General features: G+C 42.3%; 1 protein-coding gene across 1 annotated transcript in view; it reads right to left on the reverse strand.

The window, feature by feature from the left end:
- mao (monoamine oxidase) overlaps positions 1 to 22,653 on the reverse strand; it is a 112,990-nt gene that overhangs the window by 54,979 nt on the left and 35,358 nt on the right. Inside the window, exons 2-3 of the mRNA XM_055644638.1 lie at positions 20,744 to 20,838; positions 14,945 to 15,082 (exon numbers count right to left, since the gene is read on the reverse strand). Of these exons, the coding sequence (XP_055500613.1) occupies positions 14,945 to 15,082; positions 20,744 to 20,838 (233 nt within the window). The remainder of the gene's footprint in view (positions 1 to 14,944; positions 15,083 to 20,743; positions 20,839 to 22,653) is intronic.

The raw sequence follows: 22,653 nt of genomic DNA on the forward strand, positions 1-22,653 counted from the left end.
AGCGGGTCGAAGCCCAAACGCAGACAGGTGGGGCAAGGGAAGATGGGCATCTCGATTGGCATGGACAAGTTGGGCCGAAGGGCCTGTTTCCAGCATGGATGGCTCTATGACCTCCACTGCTGTCCACAATTAGCTACCCTCAGAGAAGATGTTGCTCCTCATTTCAATTTTAAATGGCAACCCCACAATCTCAACCTTTCCCCCCCTAATTCTAAAGTCCCTGATGTAGCGAAACACTCTCTCCTCAATGTTCTTGTCAAACCCATTCAGCATCACACATTTATTTCCAGGAATCATGGCAAGTCTATCCTTAAATAAGAAAACTAAAATTGTATGCAATACTCCAGGTTTGGTCTCATCAATGAAAATCAAACAACAAAAAAAGAGATGCTGGAAAATTGAAATAATATCAGAAAATAAAGCAGTTCAGACAGCAGCAGTGGAAAGAGAAACAGACATTTCAAGTCTGGGACTCTCAGATGTAGCAAGGCTCCTCCAGTTTTACACTTTATTCTTTTTGCCTAAAGGCTCACAATCAATTTGACTTCTAATTACCTGCTGTATCCGGCAAGCTAATCTTTTTTAAATTTCAGTACATGGGCATTCAATCATCTTTGCATAGTAGCTTGCTGCTCCATTTAGGCAACATTCTGCTTTCCTATTCTAATTACCTCAAATTTCTCCATATTATGTTTCATGTCTCAAATGTTTCACCTACTTCAGTCCTTTTATGTCCCCTTTACAACTTGCTTTCCTACTCATCTTTATATTATTAGTAAAATTGGCCAAAATGGATTTGGTCCTTTCTAGTTAGTCATTAACATACACTGCAAAGAGCAGGAGCCAAGGAACTGATCTGTGTGGCTCCACTGTTTCAGCTTAATCCCCATACCCTGTTTGTTTGCCAATCCTCTATCCACACTAAGTATATTACCCTCACAGCTTGAATCCTTCCTTACCTTATGCCACCATATCAAATGCTTTCCAGGTCCAAATTTTTATGCCTACTGACTCCCTATTATTTAATCTGATCACTAAATTCTCAAAGAATTCTACTAAATATGTCAAACACGATTTTCCTTTCATAAAGACACGAGGCCTCTGCTAGATTATATTATGATGTGCTCCATGTCTCGCTGCTATTTACTTGCAAATAGATTCTAGTTTTTCTTTTCCCCGAAAGAATGATTTCAGGCTAACTGGCTTGTAATTTTGGTCCATTATGTCTTCCTGCTCTCTTGAATAGAGGCATTATAATTACAGCTTTCAAATCTGCTGGGACATTATTAGAATCCAAGGGATTTTTTAAGAACACAGTCAATGCATTCAATGTCTCTGCAATACAGGCTACAGGGCTCAGACGAACATTAATACTGAGATGCCAAGTATGTAAAAGCAGAGATTTGCTCATAATCTGAAATACATGAAATTCAGTTGGAGATGCTGTAAAGGTTTAATGAATCTTTGTGAAGAAAGGGGGAGTAGTCTATCAATATTTGAAGAATCCTGTTTTTGAAGCTGCAGGCATTTTAAGGAGAATTCCAGCCAGTGTTACAAACCTGGAACACAGACAGATGTGTTGGAAGGTTCTTGTTTGGCAACAAAATGCGACATATATTGCAGTAAATGTAACCCATTGTTGTATTAAGACAACATGACAAGATTGTTGTCAAATTGTCTATGTTATATTGAAACCAAACAATTTTAAAATGAAAAAAATTCAGTCAATTGCACTCAGAAAAGCAGTTGAAGGATATAGCGTGTTTATGCTAAACAGAGATAGGATCCTTACCGTCAACTCAGTGAAATCTCTGATACGCAAATTATATGATGATAATTGCTTACCATGTGATGTGGCCAAATTACAATATTTATTTTACCAAGATCACTGCTCATAACAGTGTACTTGGTAAATTCAAAGTCAACAATTGATTAAATTTAGACCATTTTTATATCTAAAATATTCAAGAAAACAATAATCCAAAAATCTATGTATTCCTTATTCTACTTAATATGTGCTGCCACCATACACTTAATCATGCACAACCCCAGTCTCTGTTCCTGCGCCCCTGCAGAACTGTACCACTTGGGTAAAATTGACTCCTCATTCTCCATAGCAAAATGTCCTATGCATTACTATGTTCCTGCCATTTCACCAGTCTATCTGTGCATTCTTCTAAATTTTCTACCTCTGGCAATATGCGGAGGACTCTTCTGACTTGACCTAATTTTGGAAAATATGTAGGGAAAATGACTGAGGGGGGAGGAGGGAGGAGGAGGATGGGGTGCTCATTGGGACCAGTGACCATCATTCTATTAGTTTTAAAAATAGGTATGGAAAAGGACAGAACTGTTCCACAAGTTAAAATTCTATTTTAACATGGTGAATTTTGACTGTTTTCAATGTGAGTTTGCAAAGGTTGATTGGAGTAGGTTGCTTGTGGGCAAAGGGACAAAGGACAAGGAGCAGGGAGGTTCTACTGCAGTTGTACAGGGTATTGGTGAGACCACACCTGGAGTATTGCGTACAGTTTTGGTCTCCAAGTCTGAGGAAAGACATTCTTGCCTTAGAGGGAGTGCAGAGAAGGTTCATCAGACTGATTCCTGGGATGTCAGGACTTTCATATGAAGAAAGACTGGATAGACTTGGCTTGTACTCGCTAGAATTTAGAAGATTGAGGGGGGATCTTATAGAAACTTGCAAAATTCTTGCAAAATTCTTAGGGGGTTGGACAGGCTAGAAGCAGGAAGATTGTTCCCGATGTTGGGCAGTCCAGGACAAGGGGTCACAGTTTAAGGATAAAGGGGAAATCTTTTAGGACCGAGATGAGAAAAACATTTTTCACACAGAGACTAGTGAGTCTCTGGAACGCTCTGCCACAGAAGGTAGTTGAGGCCAGTTAATTGGCTATATTTAAGAGGGAGTTAGACGTGGCCCTTGTGGCTAAGGGGGTCAGGGGGTATGGAGAGAAGGCAGGTACAGGATACTGAGTTGGATGATCAGCCATGATCATATTGAATGGCGGTGCAGTCTCGAAGGGCCGAATGGCCTACTCCTGCACCTATTCTCTATGTTTTTATGTATGTTGGTTTTTCACTGTTTCTATGTTTCTAAGTGGAGTTTTCAAAGGTGATAGAGCAAGAGTTGAAGATCTGCATGTCCCTATTAGAGTGAAGGGCAAGGCTGGCAGCAGTGAACTGCCTAGATGCTTGAGGCTTTGATCTGAAGGATAAATGTGAGGTTATGCTGGCAGCTGGGATCATATTAAAAAGAGATGTGAAAGGGGGAAAAAGGAGGCATGTACACCAGTCATTGAAGGTAGCATTGCAGCAGGCAGATAAGAAACGAATGGTATGAGCTTTCATTAAATGAGTAGCAGGGAGGTTTAGAGTTGTACAGGGTTGGTGAGACTTAAGTTTTGGCAGAGAGGAAGAGCATTATTTAGAATCTGAACAAATCCTGGGATGTCAGGTGTCTTTGCATTATTGGTAGTTGGAATTTAGGAGTAAGCTTATAGAAACTCACAAAATTCTTAAGGGGTTGGAAAGGACACAGTTAATGCCAAGGGGCACAGCTTCCAAGGGGGCTCCTGTAAAAAGATGGAATAACTTTTTGCACACAGAGTGTGGTGAATCTCTGGTCTTGCCAGAAGTTGAGGCCAGTTCTGGCTATATTAGAGGGAGTTAGATGTGGCCCTTGTTAACGTATGGAGGAGAAGTTGGTACGGGATACTGAGTTTGATCAGCCATGATCCTATTTGGCGGTGCTCTCGAAGGGCCGAATGGCTACTCAGAGGCTGAGAAGAGACCAAATAGAAGTATGTAAAGTTATGAGAGACATAGAGTTGACAATCAGAACCCTTTTCCAGGGGAAGAAATGTCAAAGACTAGAGGGCATAGCTTTAAACTCAGAGGGGGGGAAAGTTTAAAGGATCTGTGTGATAATGAGATGGTCTGCTTTCTTAACATCTGGTATCTTTTCAGAATTCAGGGTGCTTCCCTCTGCAGAAGAACCTTGCTTTTCCTATTTGTTGACCGGAACTGGCTCCTTTTCCCAGATATACAATGCCCCGAGGAATGGGAACTCCTGCCATAGTGGGCCTTGCCTCTGGCCCTCCAAATAGTCATCATGAGTCAAAAGACCAAATTCAAACACCTTTCACCGATAGGGAAATTGCTGCAGAATAAAGGATTGATTATTGTATGGAGTAAGGCCATTCAGCCCATATAATCTGTGCTGTTGCTTTCCTCCATTGTGCCACCTGGCACCATCCCATTGCCCCGCTCACATTGCAACTATTGGATTGTATACACAAAGATAGCACACTAGTCCTTTCATCTTTTCCCTTGTTTTTCCAGAATGAAATTCTTTATTAATTACTTTACTCCCAAATTCTCTTTGTATTTCTCTGACACCAGTTCTGCACATCTGATGATTAATGTTTCTGAGGAGTTCCAAAACTGCTCACAGCGATACTGCTTCCAGGAGCTCCCAGGCTGCCCCCTCTTCTTGGTTCTTATCCATCTAGGTTAGACAACAGTCAAGGTGCAGCGAGATGCAAAGGGATTTTCATATTCAAAATCATTCTAAAGAATATGAAAATTATTGGTCAAATATTTTTGATTAATTTCATTAAAATGTAATTATTATTAAAATAATTAGAATTTCCCAGGTCAGTTATATTCACATTCAGGACTCCCCTACCCTCTTGTTGGATGTCCTGGAACAGATGCCAACAACTTGCTTCTTCCATTATTAATCTTTGTCCGAAATCAATAATAGATCCACCTACCCTGTACGATACTAAATTCAAGTTCAACTATGATATCTTTTACATAAAAAAAGAAAATCCTCTCCTGGCCAGTGTTCTTGATCTTTATTTAGCTATATCTATCATGCTTATTTATAATCTGTAACAAGTATAGAGCTATGAATCCCCTAATTTATATGTAATCCTCTTTGTATTTGTGCATGCTATTTTAAGACATTTGCTTCCAAACTCAGAGTAGCCTCAAGAACAATTCATCGGTTGTTTTAAAGGAAACAGAAATTGAAAAAGGCAAACATGTCATCTGGTCAGATCGTGCTTAATCTACATCTCAACTCCATTTGTTCACATTTAATCCATTTCCCTCAATAATCTTGGCCATTAACAATCTACTTCCCCATTCTTGAAACGTCAATGTGCGACTATTCACAACCATTTGGGGAAAGGTTTTAAAATGTACATCCTTCCAATAAGAAATAGATATAGAAAGAAACCCAACATTTCAGCGTGAATATCATAAACTTCCCAAATTGGCCAGTGAAAACCCAACATACATAAAAACATAGAAAATAGGTGCAGGAGTAGGCCATTCGGCCCTTCGAGTCTGCACCGCCATTCAATATGATCATGGCTGATCATTCAACTCAGTATCCTGTACGTGCCTTCTCTCCATACCCCCTGATCCCTTTAGTCACAAGGGCCACATCTTGGAATAGTATCATTCGGTGCCGCTGTTTCGGCGCCTTCATTTTGGAGGGTTAGGGTTAGGGTTGGGGTTAGGGTTAGGGTTAGCATTCAGGACTGCTTTTCGTGAGGGATGGCCGATGGAGGTTTTTAACGTTTTAGAAAGTTCATCAAAATTTACTGACCTGCATTTCATTTAATATGTTTTCTATTCACACTACAGCATGCTCTTGAATTTATTTTGTCATATATATTTAGCATTAGCACTGACATAAGGCTGTGCTAATGTGCCATAGGGAAGGAAATAAGTAGAAAACTTAAAGCAGATTGTTTCCTTTGCAGTGCCGAAAAGTACCCGTACCCGACCCCCACATCTAACTCCCTCTTAAATATGGCCAATGAACTGGCCTCAACTACATTCTGTGGCAGAGAATTCCAGAGATTCACCACTCTCTGTGTAAAAAATGTTTTTCTCATCTCAGTCCTAAAAGATTTCCCCCTTGTCCACTTTAACATCTCATCATTCCTCCAGCATGATCCCAAAAGGTATCTATATTGCAGTTCCATGTAGAAACATGGAACTGCAGATGCTATTTCAAGTAATTTCTAACAACAACCCCCTTACCCCTTTCTCCATCACACCCCTTTCTCCATCACACCCCTCCCCCCATCCCTCCCCTCCCCCACCCCCCCCACTGCCCACTCCCTCTAGCTGGACTAGCCCCTATTTCTCCATTTCCAGCTATATTCCTTCCTCTCACAATTTGAAACTCCAATCATTTTGTCTCACATCTTCTGTCTTTTCATTTCTGGCCTCACCAAACCATCAACCCCCCTCGCCTATACTCATCTATAATCTGCCACACTGTCCTGTTCTTCCTCTATTCCTGCTTTATTTCCCCCAACAATCAGTCTGAAGAAGGGTCCTGACACAAAACATCATCTATCCATGTTCTCCAGCGAAGCTGCCTGACTCGCTGAGTTACTCCAGCACTTGGAGTCTTTATTTGGTAACTTATATTGGCTTGGCTTGGAAAGAGAAGAAAATCTTGTTTTTGATCCAGACCGTTTCATGGGGTGAAAGCCCAACCGGATTCCTGTCCTTCCACACGAATGACGGAAACATTTCCAAGTACTTCCAGGCCGCTCATGCCCAGCGTTCATTCAGATTGATAGGGTTGAACGCAAGCAGCTTTGAATAGAACTGATGAACAGAGTACACAAAAGGGCCCCAAACCAAAACATTGCCTGCCCATTCCCTCCACCGAGACTGTCTCAGCCATTTAGTCCTTCATGATTTTACAAGGTAAATATCTTTGCCTGTGAAGTGGCATGTTGAAACTTGTTTAAATTTATAATTTCTGATGTGAAAAACATGGCTCTATCATTAGTGAGGAGATGGGGAGAGGGCAGGGACATTTTTGCAAGAAAACTTTGAGAAATAAAGTACAACGGGGAAAGTAGAGGTTGGTGGGGTGCAATGATGACGTGAGAGTCGACACTGGGAGAGGATATGGTGGAAGAAAATAGTCACATTGGGCTCAGAATTTGATGGAAAGCTTGTGAGTTGTGATGTACAGAATTGGGGGGAGACTGCGAAGGTGAAAAACCACATTTGGCCCTCCCGATTTTGTAAATAGCATTTTCAGATCTTTTTTTATTGAAAGGTGTGGACAGAAACAGTAAATTCTTGAAACCATTGAACAAAGGATTTGAATGAAATGAAAATCATTTACCATTGAATCTGACACCACCCACCTCACTCTAATCTCCATGACCCCCGAACCCTGGGAAACACAGTCTGCAGCCAATAAATTAAATCTAATCTGATCATTATCAAAATAAAATAATTAACAATTGAGCTGTCTGTGTGGGTTAGCTGGCTAATCCTTTACCAAACAGCTCCCTTTTCTAGTGGCTGGGGATTGCATTTTGTAGCTTCAGAAATAAAACCAGCATCAGACCCTTTCCCACCATTAGAGATTACCTTTCTAGTTCAGTAATTATTATTTGGAAAATGAAATCTGTTTGCATTCCATACAGTATTCAAAATTATTATTTACCTTTCTTTCAGCTCCACTATTTATATAACATTTAACGTTCCCAAGTATGACAGTTTTATGTTTCTAGTGCGGATTATTTGATCAGTTCAAGCTTTTCAAGCATTTGCTGTTTTTGTCCACTCTTAATTATTAAAAAGTAAACATTATTTTTCACAAAATCATTTCTGAAATAATTAATCCTGTGCTATTATTTTGTGTGTGCAGTTGTTTCTGAATGGATCACCGAGTGTAATGTCATGGTTTCACGACAATCTGGAGGCGTCTCTGATAGCAGAATGTTTGATTTCTCATGGATAGGAGAAAGAGGGATTATGTTATCTGTTTGCCATTTGCCTATTGTCAGTGATTGCTTTAGCTTAGTGTGTTGGAGGTAGCTTCACTTGTTTTTCTAACTGCAAATTAAGCAGAAGTAATTTTTTTAATCAAATGGTCAGTGACTGACAAAGAACAGCTTTTGTGCATTTCAAGAAAATGACCTGTATTTTTTATTGGAATCCATGCTGTGCGAATCTTGTGGAGCTGGTTATAAGCAGTAATGCGGAACAGAATGCTGAGTTTCTGATCTGTATTATATTGTCTTTAGGCAATAAATAAAAAAATCAAAGAGTGGGCAGCGTACATCCAGCTGATGTCAAGCTTCATGGCAGAAGCCTCCGGATGTCCAAGGATAGTGCTTAACTGAAGGAGGCAGAAACGAGAAAGCATCTTAAGGATGCTAGTTTCTCCGGAATAACTGAAGCATATTTCAATCATTGATAATTGGTGCTGAAAAGCTAATGAGTGATATTTGAAGGAAACACTGCCGGCTGCTTTAAAAAAAATCTATATTTGTGTTTTATTGAAATTCAAGTTCTGTGGAGCTGGAGCAGCATGATCCACACAACTCATCCCACCACACTCCTGGCATCCATCAACCTACCGTACTCGCATGTTCCGCTCCACCACTGAGGATGCTAGTGCTTGTAGAACCTGCTCCTTCATATCCACCATCTTCTCCATCAGGTAGTTGCGGCAAGATTGCAGCGTTTTAGCCTCATCTGCTAGTTGCAGGACTTGTGGGTTCCATCTATTACCTGATGCTTCTGTGGTTCTGTAGCCACGTAACTTTCCCCAGAAGAAGACCGTTTTTTCTGGTTTTGCAACCTGGCATGACCCTTTATTTTCTTCTCTGCACTTGGGTGAGTTTCCCGACTTGGAGGTACAGTATTCTGATTCAGGGTCAGCTTACTTAATCATTAACTATTTCTCTTTTCATAGTTGCTTCCTGAACTACCAAACATTTCTTATTTTATTTCCGAGTGTCAGCTTGCAAATTATTTTGCTTTTCTAAGCAAGACTGTGTGACATCTGCACGTTACAGAAGGTGGTGCTAAATTACTCAGCACTTGTCCATGAGTCACAGCACCTCACAGATGCCCACTTTCCAATTTGGTAGTGCCATGAAATGTGAAGGAGGAAGGCCTCAACGCAAAGAGTGCATGCATTGGCCCCTTCTACCAGCTGCCATCTGTCACAAACAAGTGGGATGATCCAATCAACTTAACTACATGCGGTAATATCAGGTCACTCGTGGTGAAGGGAATATGTGGTGCTGTTCCTGCCCTCAGTGCTGACGGAGGGAGAGTAGGGGGTAGACCGTGTGAAGCTTCCTAGCCTACAGCTGTTCAAAGACTCAAGCCAATCAGGGAGATTCTGGTATACCACTGTGTTTCACCCCTGGTGCATCTCTTCGGCCAGTTGCTCAAGGCAGCCAGGCTTGGTGATGAAGCGGTCTAGTCTACAGAAGGTCATACATGGTCTCAGAATCATTATTAGTCAAGTTGTTATTTGACTAGTCATAGAGTCAACGTCAGAGAGCTGTGCAGCATGAAAACAGGCCCTTCAGCCCACCTTGGCCATGTAGACATTTTGGGCTAATTACATTTGTCCACTAGCTCTCCAAAACTTCCTCTGGCAGTTCATTCCATCTTATGAACTACCTACCCACTCGGTAAAATAATTGCCCAAGGCCTCTCTTAAATCTCTCCCCGACACCTTAAGCTCACCTCCAGTTTTATGCCCCTGTCCCACTTAGGAAACCTGAATGGAAACCTCTGGAGACTTTGTGCCCCACCCAAGGTTTCCGTGCGGTTCCCGGAGGTTGCAGGTGGTTACAGGTAGTGGAAGCAGGTAGGGAGATTGACAAAAACCTCTGGGAACCGCACAGAAACCTTGGGTGGGGCACAAAGTCTCCAGAGGTTTCCTTTCAGGTTTCTTAAGTGGGACAGGGGCATTATAATCCTCCAGTCTGCAGGATAAGCCTCCCAATATTGGGATCATTTTCTGAGGATTAACAAGTAGGATTTTACAGGACAGCTGACTAGCTGTTTATGATATTCAGATTAGCGAGGTACACCAGATTTTAATCTTTCTATTTCTGGCTAGGTGGATTGCAAATCATTCAGAAGGATGTTAAAAGTCAACCTTGTACTGGCCAAACTGTCCGAGGATGGGATGTTTCCTTTATTTATGCATAAAAATACAATGAACCACCTTGATAAGTAGTTGCAACTTTTTTGCAGTCCAGCCAAGCAGCTTCTTTGCATGTTTTAGGTTACAAATGAGCAACTGAATAAATCCATGGTGCAAAATGTTGAATCACAGTATTGCCTGGAGATGGGGCTTGTAATCCTGCAGTGGTATGTCAGAGAATCAACGTATGCATTAATCAAACAAAAAAGTCCCAGCAAAACACTACTCTGTAATGATGCATCTTCTGTAGTCAAGCATATGGTAAGAATTATAAATTCATCCATATATTGCTGCACTTTTGTTGATATCTTTCAGATTATTAGAATTCTTCCTCAGCTTCTCAGCTCATCATGCAAGTGTAACGGTACTCGTCCTTTCTGTCAGTTCTACCCCTGCTGTTCCGATATTACATTTTTGCACATGACCAGGATGAGTTTCAGATCCATGGCAGTTCCTCCTTCCTGATATAACTGAGGCCACATCTCCTCCTGGATAGCAGAGGAAATTAGAAAGCTGGTGGCACTGTGATGGTGTTCCCGCTATGTTAGGTACTAGATGCTAAATATTGATTTAATTCAGCTCAACATGCCTTACATGGCAGGATCAACTGAAGGCACTACAGCCGTGTGCAGAATTCAGTGAGAACTGCAGTATCCAAGGCTATCATCCTGCTACATCTCATCCAGCACAGATCTCTTCACCTAAATGTAGCTCAAAACTCAAATACCTACAGGCGGAAGAGCAGCACAATTCAGAAATACATCTTTTATAAATTACTGCTAACAGTAGACGGAGGCAGAGGCGGGATTTCAGTGTCATGAAATGTACAACCGCCTCAAGACAAATCCAATATAGATTCAATCACTGGCAGACTAGTGCACGTTATTAGGTACAGAATGGCCAGCAAGATATAATTAACATCAGCATCCTTGAAGGCTGTTTTGATCGTGATTTCTAGGATATTAGCGAACACTGCAAATCTAAATAGTAAACGTTTCACATTCTAAATAGGACCCTTGATTGAAAATAAAATTCTGTAGATACTGTAAATTGAAAATGCAAGCACTCAGAGTACCAAGAGGCAACTCTGCGATGTAAAAGAGAGACACAGAGTGTCCGATTGTTAGAACTGTTCAGAGTCTAATGTTCGTCAAATTTTCAACATCTGAATTTTCAACATCTGAAAATTACTCTTTTTCTCATAGTCGTTTTTTAATTTATAATAAAAGGGATAGATTAGAATTGTAAAGTAGGAGGCCAACAAGTGTCCCACCCAGAAACTAAATTAACAAGTCATTTGTTATACATTTCATCACGGGGGGGGGGGGGGGGGGTGGTTAAAGAGAGGTGGGAGTGGAACAAGTCTGACAAGTGATAAGTGGATGCAGGTGAGGGATGGGTGACTAGTTGATGGATGGAGAAAATGACAAAGCTAGAAGTGAGAAGGATAAGGAAAGAGGAGGAGGAGTGAAAAGGGGATAATAGGGAGATAAAGGGGAAACGGGACAAAGTAGGGAAGGGCAGGAGATGAACGGATGGAAAAGGAAAGGAACAGAGTGACAGGAGTGGTAGAAGAAAGATGTGCCTACTAGAGTTGGGTTGTAAGCGTTGGGTTGTAAGCTGCCCAAGCAGAACTCGAGGTGCTTTTGTCAAGTTTGTGTGTGGCCTCACTCTGACAATGGTGGAGTCTCATGACATAAACATCAGTATTGGAATGAGAGGGAGAGTTAAAACGGTTAGCAACTGGGAGATCCAGCAAGCCGTGGTGGATCGAGCACAGGTAATCTGCAAAACAGTTGCCTAGATTACGCTTGGTCTCGACGATGTAGAGGAGGCCACTTTGGGAGCACTGAATGAGGTAGGCAAGGTTGGAAGAGGGGCACAATGACCTCTGTCTAAACCATAAAGGCTGTTGGGGTCTCTGAATGGAAGTCAAAGAAGAGATGTAGGGACATGTGTCAAATCTCCTGCAGATGCAGGAGAAAGTGCCTGGGAAGGCATGGGGAAGGGAGAGGGGGGAACATTAGATGGGGATGTGAAAGGAAACCAAGGAGTTATGGATAGAGTGGTTTCTCAGGAAAGGAGTGGTGATGGGATGATGTAATTGGTGGGTAGGATCCTGGTGAAGGTGGTGGAAAACTCAAAAAACTGCAGTTCCCTCCCCGTTCTCCTGTGCTGCGATTGCAATAAGTTTCATTCCAATCGGTTGAATGTTGTAAAAGTTAGCGAGGTTTAAAAATCTTAATAACCGCACGTGCGCAGATCGATCTCTTCTCCTGCCAGTCAATGCCATGTGGATTAGTCTCTTCCCCTGTCACTCGGTGGGACGGTCCACCCCTTCCTGCGCCATCATGTCTTTACTGGAGCTGAGGATGGCCGGCGGAGGTTTCCAACCGCACTTTCGGAGGGACCCAAAGCAGCCCCACCCCAAGCAGCCCCGCATCAGAGACCCGACCCAGCCCAGCGTTGGAGACCTTGCCCAGCCCAGCGTGGGAGACCCAGCCCAGCCCGGGGGTGGAGACCGTTGGGGGACCAGGCCTCCTGTGAGACTGGGACCCAATGGGTCCCACTTAGTCTAGTAAAATATAAACCTGCCCTCCACAGAATGAGGTCTTGATCCAGCAAGTGAAAACATAGTTAGCAGGTTCTACCCAAATAAAGCAAGAAGGAATGGAGGGAATAGTAGCAATGTGTGAAACAAAATAGCTGTCAAACCTGAGGTATAGAGGGACTCCATTTTTTTTTTAAGTTGTCATAAATGTATTCCCTTTGAAGCTTTGAGAGGCATTTGGGCGGTATAAAAAGAGAAAAACCTGTCACAACTTGGCATATGTTTACCACTGGGGATCTGGAATAAGCGGGAATAAGCATATTTTTGCCACTGAAAAGCAAAAGACTTGCACACATTTAAATTAGGTTTCCGCTGACCAATTTGTACTGAAAAACCTTCTCTGGCATATCTGGAATCAGTACTTTGTTGGAGGTAAAAAGGTGTAGTGTATCAATTAAAAATTAGACTCCATTTATCAACAATTTTTTCCATTAAGATATCCCCCTCTACTGTTTGATTTGATTGATACTTTATTGTCACATGTATGTGGTGCAGTGAAATTCTTTGTTTTTTTTATACAGTACACAAGTATGCATAGAGTCGCCACGTAAAGGGCACCAACAAAGTTACAAAAGTATTCAACACAGTCCCTCTTCCTTCTCCTCTCCAATCAATTTTTAATTTAATAAACTAATAACTAACAAGCATAAATTAACATTCCCGTACAATCCCAAAAAAGCACTGAATGGAGTAAATTTGTAATGAGGCTATTTCATTTGTTGCGTGCAATAAGTTATTTGACATTTTCACCATTTACTCTAAGTAAAAGGGTCAGTATCTCATGCTGACACAAAGACTCAATCAGTTCAACCTGAAAACTGTAACCAAAAAGCGAAAACTACATAGGAATAGAAATAGAACAGAAAACGCTGAAAACAGTTAGCAGGTGCAACCTCTCCATTGGGGAAAGAAACTGAGTTAATGTTTCAGATTAATGAACATCACAACTAGGAAAATGAGGAAACAAATATGCATTAAGCTGAAGACAGGAAGGAGTAAAAAGCAGAAAAGGGGATTTGTGTGAATTTCCGTCAAGATTGTCCAGATGCAAATAATGAGGTACAATTTAACAGAGGGTGGGTTTGCTGGTCTTATCAATGTGCACAAAACCATGAGGGGAATAGATAGGATGAATGTCTTTTTTCTCAGGGTAGAGGAATCAAGAACTAGAGGCTGTAGGCTTACGGTGAGAGAAAAAAATTTAAAAGGAAACTGAAGGGCAGCTTTTTCACATTGAGGATTTAAGACATTTGGACGTATATGGAAAGGAAAGGTTTAGAGAGATACGGGTCAAATGCAGGCAAATGGACTAGGTTGGAAGGGCACCGTGGTCAATAGACAATAGACAATAGGTGCAGGAATAGGCCATTCTGCCCTTCGAGCCAGCACCGCCATCAGCATGATACATCACGAGCAGTGCAAATAGAGGAAGGAAAATAAGAGCAGTAGAGAGAAAACATGCTGGAACTGAGAGGTACTGTCACAGCAGTTGCTGAGAATCTGAAATAAAAGGGAATGCTAGAAATGCTCAGTAGGTTTGGATTCAGGCAGTATCTATAGATGACTCTACATCAGAATTGGCTTGTTCAGCAACAGGAAAAAAGGTTATCTGAAATTCTTCAATTCAGTATAGATTCCTGAGGGCCACAGTGTGCCCAAACAGAAACCGAGGTGCTGGTTCTAAAACTTGTGTTGTGCTTTATCAGAATAGTGTAGGCTGGACTCAGAGATCCAAGGCCATGTAGCTCAAGTTCTGTCAAGTTCTTTGAAGACCTTTTCCAGATTATGTTTGAGGTTGCATGATGAACACTGCCCATTCCAACACAGGTATGACCTCCCCACCATTGAAGGTATGCTCAGGAGTTGTCGACTCAAAAAGGATGTCATCATCGTCGGAGACACACACCACCCTGGCCACACTCTCGTTTCTTTCATACCATTGGAAATAAGGTATAGGAGCTTGAAAATGGTAACATCCAGCTCAGGTGCAGCTTCTTCCCTACAATCATCAGATTATTAAACACTACAACCTCCAAATAAGTTCCAAACAACATAGACTTGGGGGCATTGATTGTATATATACTGAACTTTTTTGTTATTTATTATGATGCTTGCAGAGTGCTACTGCAAGGCAAGTAAGAATTTCATTGTTCTGTTTTGGGACATACTGTATATGACAATAAAACTCTCTCGACTTGTTCTGACTTCAAAAAATAAAGTCTTGAAAGGTGGTCTCCAAATCTCAATCATCCTCTCTCCCCAATAATCAAATGCTGTGCAGATAGTTCAGTGTAATAAACCCTTACCTTCACATAGTAAACTAAATGCTCAACCTCATTCACTTTGTAGGTCTCCAGGCCCATTTCTTTTGACAGACGAAGGATTCGGTTTTGAGTTGGACCCACATATGCTCCACCCAGGTCCACGTATTTCACATTATTATTCTGTGCAAAATTAAGAGCAAGACAATTAGAATTCAGCTTAAGAGACAATTAGCATTTTCATGAGTATGCCACTGCTCGCAAGTCTTAAATCACTGTCGGCATTTGTTAACATTGCAGGGAGTTGAGTGCTATCTGAAGATTCCCTGTCACATTGAAACAATTTACAATGCATCTGAAGTGAACACACAGCAGCACCAAATTTGGTGAAAATTATACTTGTGCCTTACTTCTGACAGAAACAAACCCAAATGATTCATTTAATTACTGCTTTTATTTAAGATTCATCCATGATTGTCAATATTTGCACAGCAACATCTCAGTGCCATAGGAAATACTAAAAATAACCTAGCAGTACATCTTTGAAACATCTCCTACACTAACTTCGTAAAATACCCTAGATTTCAGTTTGAAAAAAATATATATTAGCAACACACACAGAGCCACTGTGTTCAAAATGAAAACTGGCAGGCATGAGATGATATCCAAAAATATCCAGCCAGGCAGCCAGTTCAAATATTTGTCCCTGACTTTTAGGAACAAATGCATTCCTTGCACATCTACCAATATTTCCCTCGGTAATTCTGAGCAACTGTGGGATTTCCATGCAAATGAAAACACCCTCCAAAGTTGAGGTGAGTGGGAACTGCTCCTTCCCCACCAAAGTTGAGGTGAGTGGGAACTGCTGCCATGTTCTCGTTGGTGAATGGGAACCCTACTGGAGACAACAAGGAAAAGTAACCTATGGTTACTTTGATGGAATAGGAAGGAGGGGTGTACCAATGAGCACAATTCAGAATAGGAAGGAGGGGTGTACCGATGAGCACAATCAGAAGTGGAGGGTTATATAGACAGGAAGTGCAGGCTTAGAGAATAGTTTTATAAACTATACTTACAATAGAAACAAGGAAATGCCGATGCTGGTTTGCAAAAAAAGACAAAGTGCTGGAATAACTCGCAGGTCAGGCAGTTTTTCCTGAGATGCTGCCTGAACCGTTGAGTTAGGTGGGGAGGAGAAGGAAGGAAAAAGGGAGGAGGAGGAGCCCGAGGGCGGGGGGATGGGAGGAGACAGCTCGAGGATTAAGGAAGGGGAGGAGACAGTAAGGGCTAGCAAAACTGGGAGAATTCAACGTTCATGCCATCCGGACGCAAGCAACCAAATGAGGTTGCTGTTCCTCCAATTTCCGGTGTTGCTCACTCTGGCAATGGAGGAGACCCAGGACAGAGAGGTCGGATTGGGAATGGGAGGAGGAGTTGAAGTGCTGAGCCACCGGGAGTTCAGGTAGGTTATTGCAGACTGAGCAGAGGTGTTCAGCGAAACGATCGCCCAACCTCCGCTTAGTCTCCCCGATGTAAATCAGCTGACATCTAGAGCAGCGGATGCAGTAGATGAGGTTGGAGGAGATACAGGTGAACCTTTGTCGCACCTGGAACGACTGCTTGGGTCCTTGAATGGAGTCGAGGGGAGAGGTGAAGGGACAGGCGTTGCATTTCTTGCAGTTGCAACGGAAAGTGCCCGGGGAGGGAAGAGAAGAATTGACAAGGGAGTTGCGGAGGGAGCGGTCTTTGCGGAAGGCAGACATAGGGGGAGATGGGAAGATGTGGCGAGTGGTGGGGTCACGTTGGAGGTGGCGGAAATGGCGGAGGATTATTTGTTGTGAGGATTATTGAGGATTATTTGTTATTTGAAGAAGCCCAATGAAAGGTTCCCTAAAACATGAAAAGGCAAAACATTGTCCTCAAAAAATGAACCTCTATGGGTTAATTTAATTGAAAGTACAGTGCATCTATTTGCATAAATATATTAGATTTTTTGTATCTGTACATTAGGGTATATTGTGATTCTCTTAGGAAACTCACGCAGTACAACGTAGACACAAGAAACTGCAGATTCTGTTTTACAAAAAAAGGGATAGTGCTGGAGTAACTCATCTATCTATCTATCTATCTATCTATCTATCTATCTATCTATCTATCTATCATCTTGTTTTTATGTCTGTCTGTCTGTGATGTCCTGAAATTATACCAAAACGGTACACGAAAGTGCTACAATTGTGGACCACTTTACTCACTATTGTCCTGTGGTGTGTTATATCAAGTTGCTTTCAGATTTATGGTATATTTTACAAGTTATTAACATTTTAAACTTTACAAAACCCCAGTTTGCCAAAAATGTCTTCCATCTGCACTGGTGTCACATGATGTCACAATGGGATCTCATTTACGTAAACTGCCCGTCAGCAGTGTTCCACCCCACAATGACATCATAATGGGATCAAATTTACATTTCAAGAAAAAAAATAATTTAAAAAAAATGCCCATCAGCAGTGTTCCCACACCACAATGACATCACAATAGGATCTCATTTACATTAAAAAAAAAACTGTTTTCAAAAACACAACAGCTTCCACATCACAATCAAAGATCCTCTGCTATAGGATCTCTGCTCACAATAACGTCAAGGGGAGGGGGGGGGGGGAGGCAGGGGAGAGACTGTGGGTATGGGAAAGGAGAGGGAGAAAAAGGTGAGGGAGGGAGTGGAGGAGGGGGGAGGAGAGGGAAAATAAGAGGGAGGGTGAAGAGGGGGGAGGAAATGTTGGGGATGAGGGAGAATGGAGGAGGAAGAGGGATGGCAAGACACACTTGGGGAGGACTGCCATGACTCGCGTCACAATGGGGATCTCTGGCTTCACAACGGGAACCCGTCAGCTGCACCTGCGCAGTTGGGGGCTATGGGTAGCAATGTTACAAAATTTTGAGATTTAAAAAATCAAGTCTGCAATTTATCCCATCAGATAAAGCATAACAATAAGTTTAATTTGACACCAAATTCACTTTCATATCTCAAGTATTAAAAAAGTTATGACCATTTTCATACTCGGAAATTAGCATCTTGTTCCCTATTGATTTTCAATGGGCATTACAAAAAAGCTGTGATCTTAGATAGTCAAAAGCACATTTCTTAAGGAAAGATTAACATTTTTTAATAGCCTAAGTGTCCAAAGATTATTCACAAATAATTCACAATATAACATGATTTTTATATCTAATTTACATTAATTTATAGGCCAAATGGAAGGAATTTAGTGTTCAATTGCTGTAAATAAATGCCCATTTAAATTGGTTTTCTAGTGGGTTCATGTGGAACGCACAGGTTTAGAATGTTGACAGCGCGCTGGATTAGTGCCCTCAAATGCCGAGAAAAAAAATACTGGGGGATATAAAAAGCCCAAAATGAGCTACTCGCTATAGAAAATTATAATTATAGGGTTATATACATGCCCCATTTAATGTAAAAATAAGGTACATACCTTTAATTGTTTGCTTTATAAAACCCTGGGGCTGCCAGAGCTTGCGGAATGAACGAGAGCTTTTAAATTTATTATATCTACTCTTCGAGGCCTATAAAACTAATAATAGCTTTTGGGACCGGGTCTTGCAGCGATTCTCCGTTAATGATTTACTAGGCTGAACATCTGCGATTGGAACAGCCTAGTAAAAATCGGGTTTTAAACCCGCCCCCTCCAAACAGCTCCAAAATCACACACAAAGGGAGGGGCAGATGCTCAGCCACGATTCAGGTACGTTTTGTAACATACCTACTATGGGTGAGTGGTGGAATATTGCATTCGGGGACCAGCCCTCGTGTGACAGGGACCCAACAGGTCTCTAGTATATATTACTAAAACTCTCATCTTGACTGTTTCTATGTCTCTCTGTCTGTGATGTCTGGAAATTATGCAAAAACAGTACATGATAGCGCAACGATGGCTCACCTTACTCACAATTGTCCTGTGGTGTGCTGTATCAAGTTTCATTTAGATTTATGTGTTTTTTTTACAAGTTATTCATATTTTAAACTTTACAAAATCCAGTTTGACAAAAATCACTTGCACTGGCAGTTACCCCTCTCTCTCTACCCCCTCCTTCTATAGCCGTGCGTGCGAGTTGGGGGCCGTATGTGAGTGGATAGGGCAGGGGATGGGGTAAAAGGAGTGAATTAATAATATTAATATAATATCAATGGGGGTGGTTACTGTGTGTGTGTGGGGGTGGTTAATGTGTGTGTGTGTGTGTGTGTGTGTGTGTGTGTGTGTGTGTGTGTGTGTGTGTGTGTGTGTGTGTGTGTGTGTGTGTGTGTGTGTGTGTGTGAGAGGGGTTGGTTAGTGTGTGTGTGACACCGCAGGCCCGCCCCCTCCGCAACCGCGTGTTGAGGGGACGAGACCCAAAGGGTCCCACTTTGTCTAGCATAACTATAAAACTCTGATCTTGGATGTGTGTGTGTGTGTGTGTGTGGTGTGTGTGTGTGTGTGTGTGTGTGTGTGTGTGTGTGTGTGTGTGTGTGTGTGTGTGTGTGTGTGTGTGTGTGTGTGTGTGTGTGTGTGTGTGTGTGTGTGTGTGTGTGTGTGTGTGTGCGCGCGCGTGTGCTGAGGGGGAATGCAGGAGGACAAGGACAGGAAGAGGGATGGCGAGGTAATGGAAGAGGAGAGGGGGAAGAGAGAGGAGGGGAGGGAGGGGGTGATCGGTGGAAGCAGAGGAGAGTTGGTAGAGGGTGGGGAGAGGGAGGATAATGGAGGAGGGGAATAGGGGACTCAAGAGGGTGAGTGAGATGCGTTCACATTGATCTTATATTTTACAAGTTTTTGCCATTTAAAATTTTAAAAACCGCGCAGTCGCGCTCCCTCTTGCCGGCTGCGCCTGCGCAGTTGTGGAGGGTTGCCGTGACTCGCGTCACAACGGGGATCTCTGACGTCACTATGGGGACCTATCAGCTGTGCCTGCGCAGTTGGGGGCTATGGGTGAGTGGTGGAATATTGCTTTGGGGGACCGGGGCCAACGGGTCCTCACTTGGTCTAGTAGAGTCATAGAGATATAGAGTGATACAGTGTGGAAACAGGCCCTTCAGCTCAACTTGCCCACACCGGCCAACACGTCCCAACTACACTAATCCCACCTGCCAGCATTTGGTCCACATCCCTATAAACCTGTCCTATCCATTTGGATAGATGTTTCAGGACGGGACCCTTCTTCAGACTTGTTCTATATGCATGCTTGACAACAAATGGAAGTCATTCCATAGCTTCAAGACTGAACACGTATACAGGTTACTGATACAGGTGGCTCAGCACTTCAACTCCCCCTCCCACTCCGCCTCCGACCTCTCTGTCCTGGGTCTCCTCCATGGCCACAGCGAGCAGCACTGGAAATTGGAGGAACAGCACCTCATATTCCATTTGGGGAGTCTGCACCCCGGGGGCATGAACATCGAATTCTCCCAATTTTGTTAGTCCTTGCTGTCTCCTCCCCTTCCTCAGCCCCCCTGCTGTCTCCTCCCATCCCCCAGCCTTCTGGCTACTCCTCCTTTTCCCTTTCTTGTCCCCACTCACCCCCGCCCCCGATCAGTCTGAAGAAGGGTTTCGGCCCGAAACGTTGCCTATTTCCTTCGCTCCATAGATGCTGCTGCACCCGCTGAGTTTCTCCAGCTTTTTTGTGTAACCCACGTATACAGGTTAACTGTTCTGCACTGCAAACAAACCATCACCCTTGGTGTACATAAATTCTGCCTTATTGCTTAACTCACACCATTACATTTTCTATAGTGGAAAATAAACATTACAATTTAAAACAAGATTGCTGCCTTGTTTTACAATCTTTCCTACTCACTCTGGTTGTGAAAGTCCGGCCTCCAACTCGGTCACGCGCCTCCAATACCACCACCTTCTGCCCAGATTCTGTCAGCAGTTTGGCTGCTGAAAGACCTAAGGAGTTAAAAAATTTAAATAAATTTTGAACTACAGAAACAAGCGGTAAACGTGAATTAAAATGAAAGCATACAAGGTATGTCAACAGTCATCACTTCCAACTGAATTTATTGATGCCAACTACTGATCCACAGACAAGTGTAGCTGACAGCTGGAAACCTTTGCTGCTGCTACCACCCAAACATGGATCAATTGTCAAAAGAGCAACATCTGGATTTTATGCATGATGGCAACTTCAAGATAACCAGCAGTTTGCACTTAGCAAGTAAATATCATCACACAGTGTTAAATATTCATAAAAATTCAATCTGAAAAAGGTGAAGGAGTCATTAAGCTTGTCAGTATATTATAGCCATGTCTAACATTTTTAATATTTTAGTCGTTATCTGTCTGTATTTTGTAGGTGGGATTTGATACATAGAAGCATCTGTCTATCTCTATAGACTAATGCAGACTCATAGATTAGGAAGTCAGTTGGGTCTCGGAAGGATGGTGAGAAAACAGTTTTTTACCATTCCTTCACACACCCACAAGTTAATGAGATAACATACTTTTATAAGAAGAATCTTTCGTATGATTTATATGACATGAATGGAACAGTGATCAAGAACGGAAAATGACGGATTATTTCTTTGCTATGTACTACTTCAATAAAGACCAATTAATCAAGAAACAACGTTTGGAAGTTCAGTTTTTACTATCTTGCGTGTGTCGTGAATGCGTAAAATATACCTCCTAACCATCCCCGAGGAGTAATGGCTATCGAAGTTGGACTTTGAGAATGTTGGACTTTGAGAATGTCGTAAAGACTACCATTATAGAAGGGTCCACAGACCCGAAATGCCGCCTGTCCCTTCCCTCCCCAGATGCTAATACAAGGAACTGCGGATGCTGACTTCCAAAGAAACGCAAATGTTCTGGAGTAAGTCAACAGATCAGGCAGGATCTCTGGAGGACATGAATTAGCAATGTTTTGGGTCAGGGCCCTTCCTCACGCAGTTGCTACCTGACTCACTGTTTTGCCTAAGGTTCCAGCATCTGCAGTCTCTCTTGTGTCTCTAAACATTTACTGTGTGGGTGGTAGCACAACATGAACTCTTCCCACATCGCAGGGACCTCGTTATGTGGTGGCTAGTGCACTCTAACGCTGTTTAAAACAACAGCCATCCCGAGGCATTTCTTCCCGAGATAGAAAAGATGGGAGAGAAGACGACAGGAATCCTGGAAACAGCACCCATGTTCTTTCTGTTCAAACCTGGTATAGTCAGAAATTTTGAGAGACTCCAGGGGAAATCCAAAATGAAAAAAACTGGAGTAAAGAAAGTTGAGTGAAAGGGAGGAAAAGAAAAAAAGGTTAATACCAGGATTATACCACATTTAACGCCATGTTTTGACAATGATTAGTTAATTCTGTTACATTGAAGGGTAATCTCAAAATTGTAATTTATCATAAAGACAGGATAGATTCTACTATCTATACATCTATATAATTAAAAGTCTAATCTTGATCACTTCCTGTTTGCACTGTACATTGATCTTAGAAAAAACGCTACCACTCACGGCTGTGATTTTTGCCCATCTTACTCAAGAGTCCCCCTCCGCTGTGCAGGACAAGAGGATTTTTCCCATCGATGAAAAATAAAAGAGTTTAGTGTTTGAAAAATGTTGAGATTATCTCTCCTGTCAATCACCACTATGGAGGCCACGTCCCTTCTGGTGGGGGGGAGGGACTATAAAACCCAAAAGTGTGGACCTAGCTCTGCAAGATGGGGGAGGGAGTGGTCATGACTCTCAGTCTGTGCTGTGAATCAA

Source organism: Leucoraja erinacea, chromosome 13, assembly GCF_028641065.1.
Source record: "Leucoraja erinacea ecotype New England chromosome 13, Leri_hhj_1, whole genome shotgun sequence".
NCBI lineage: Eukaryota > Metazoa > Chordata > Chondrichthyes > Rajiformes > Rajidae > Leucoraja > Leucoraja erinaceus.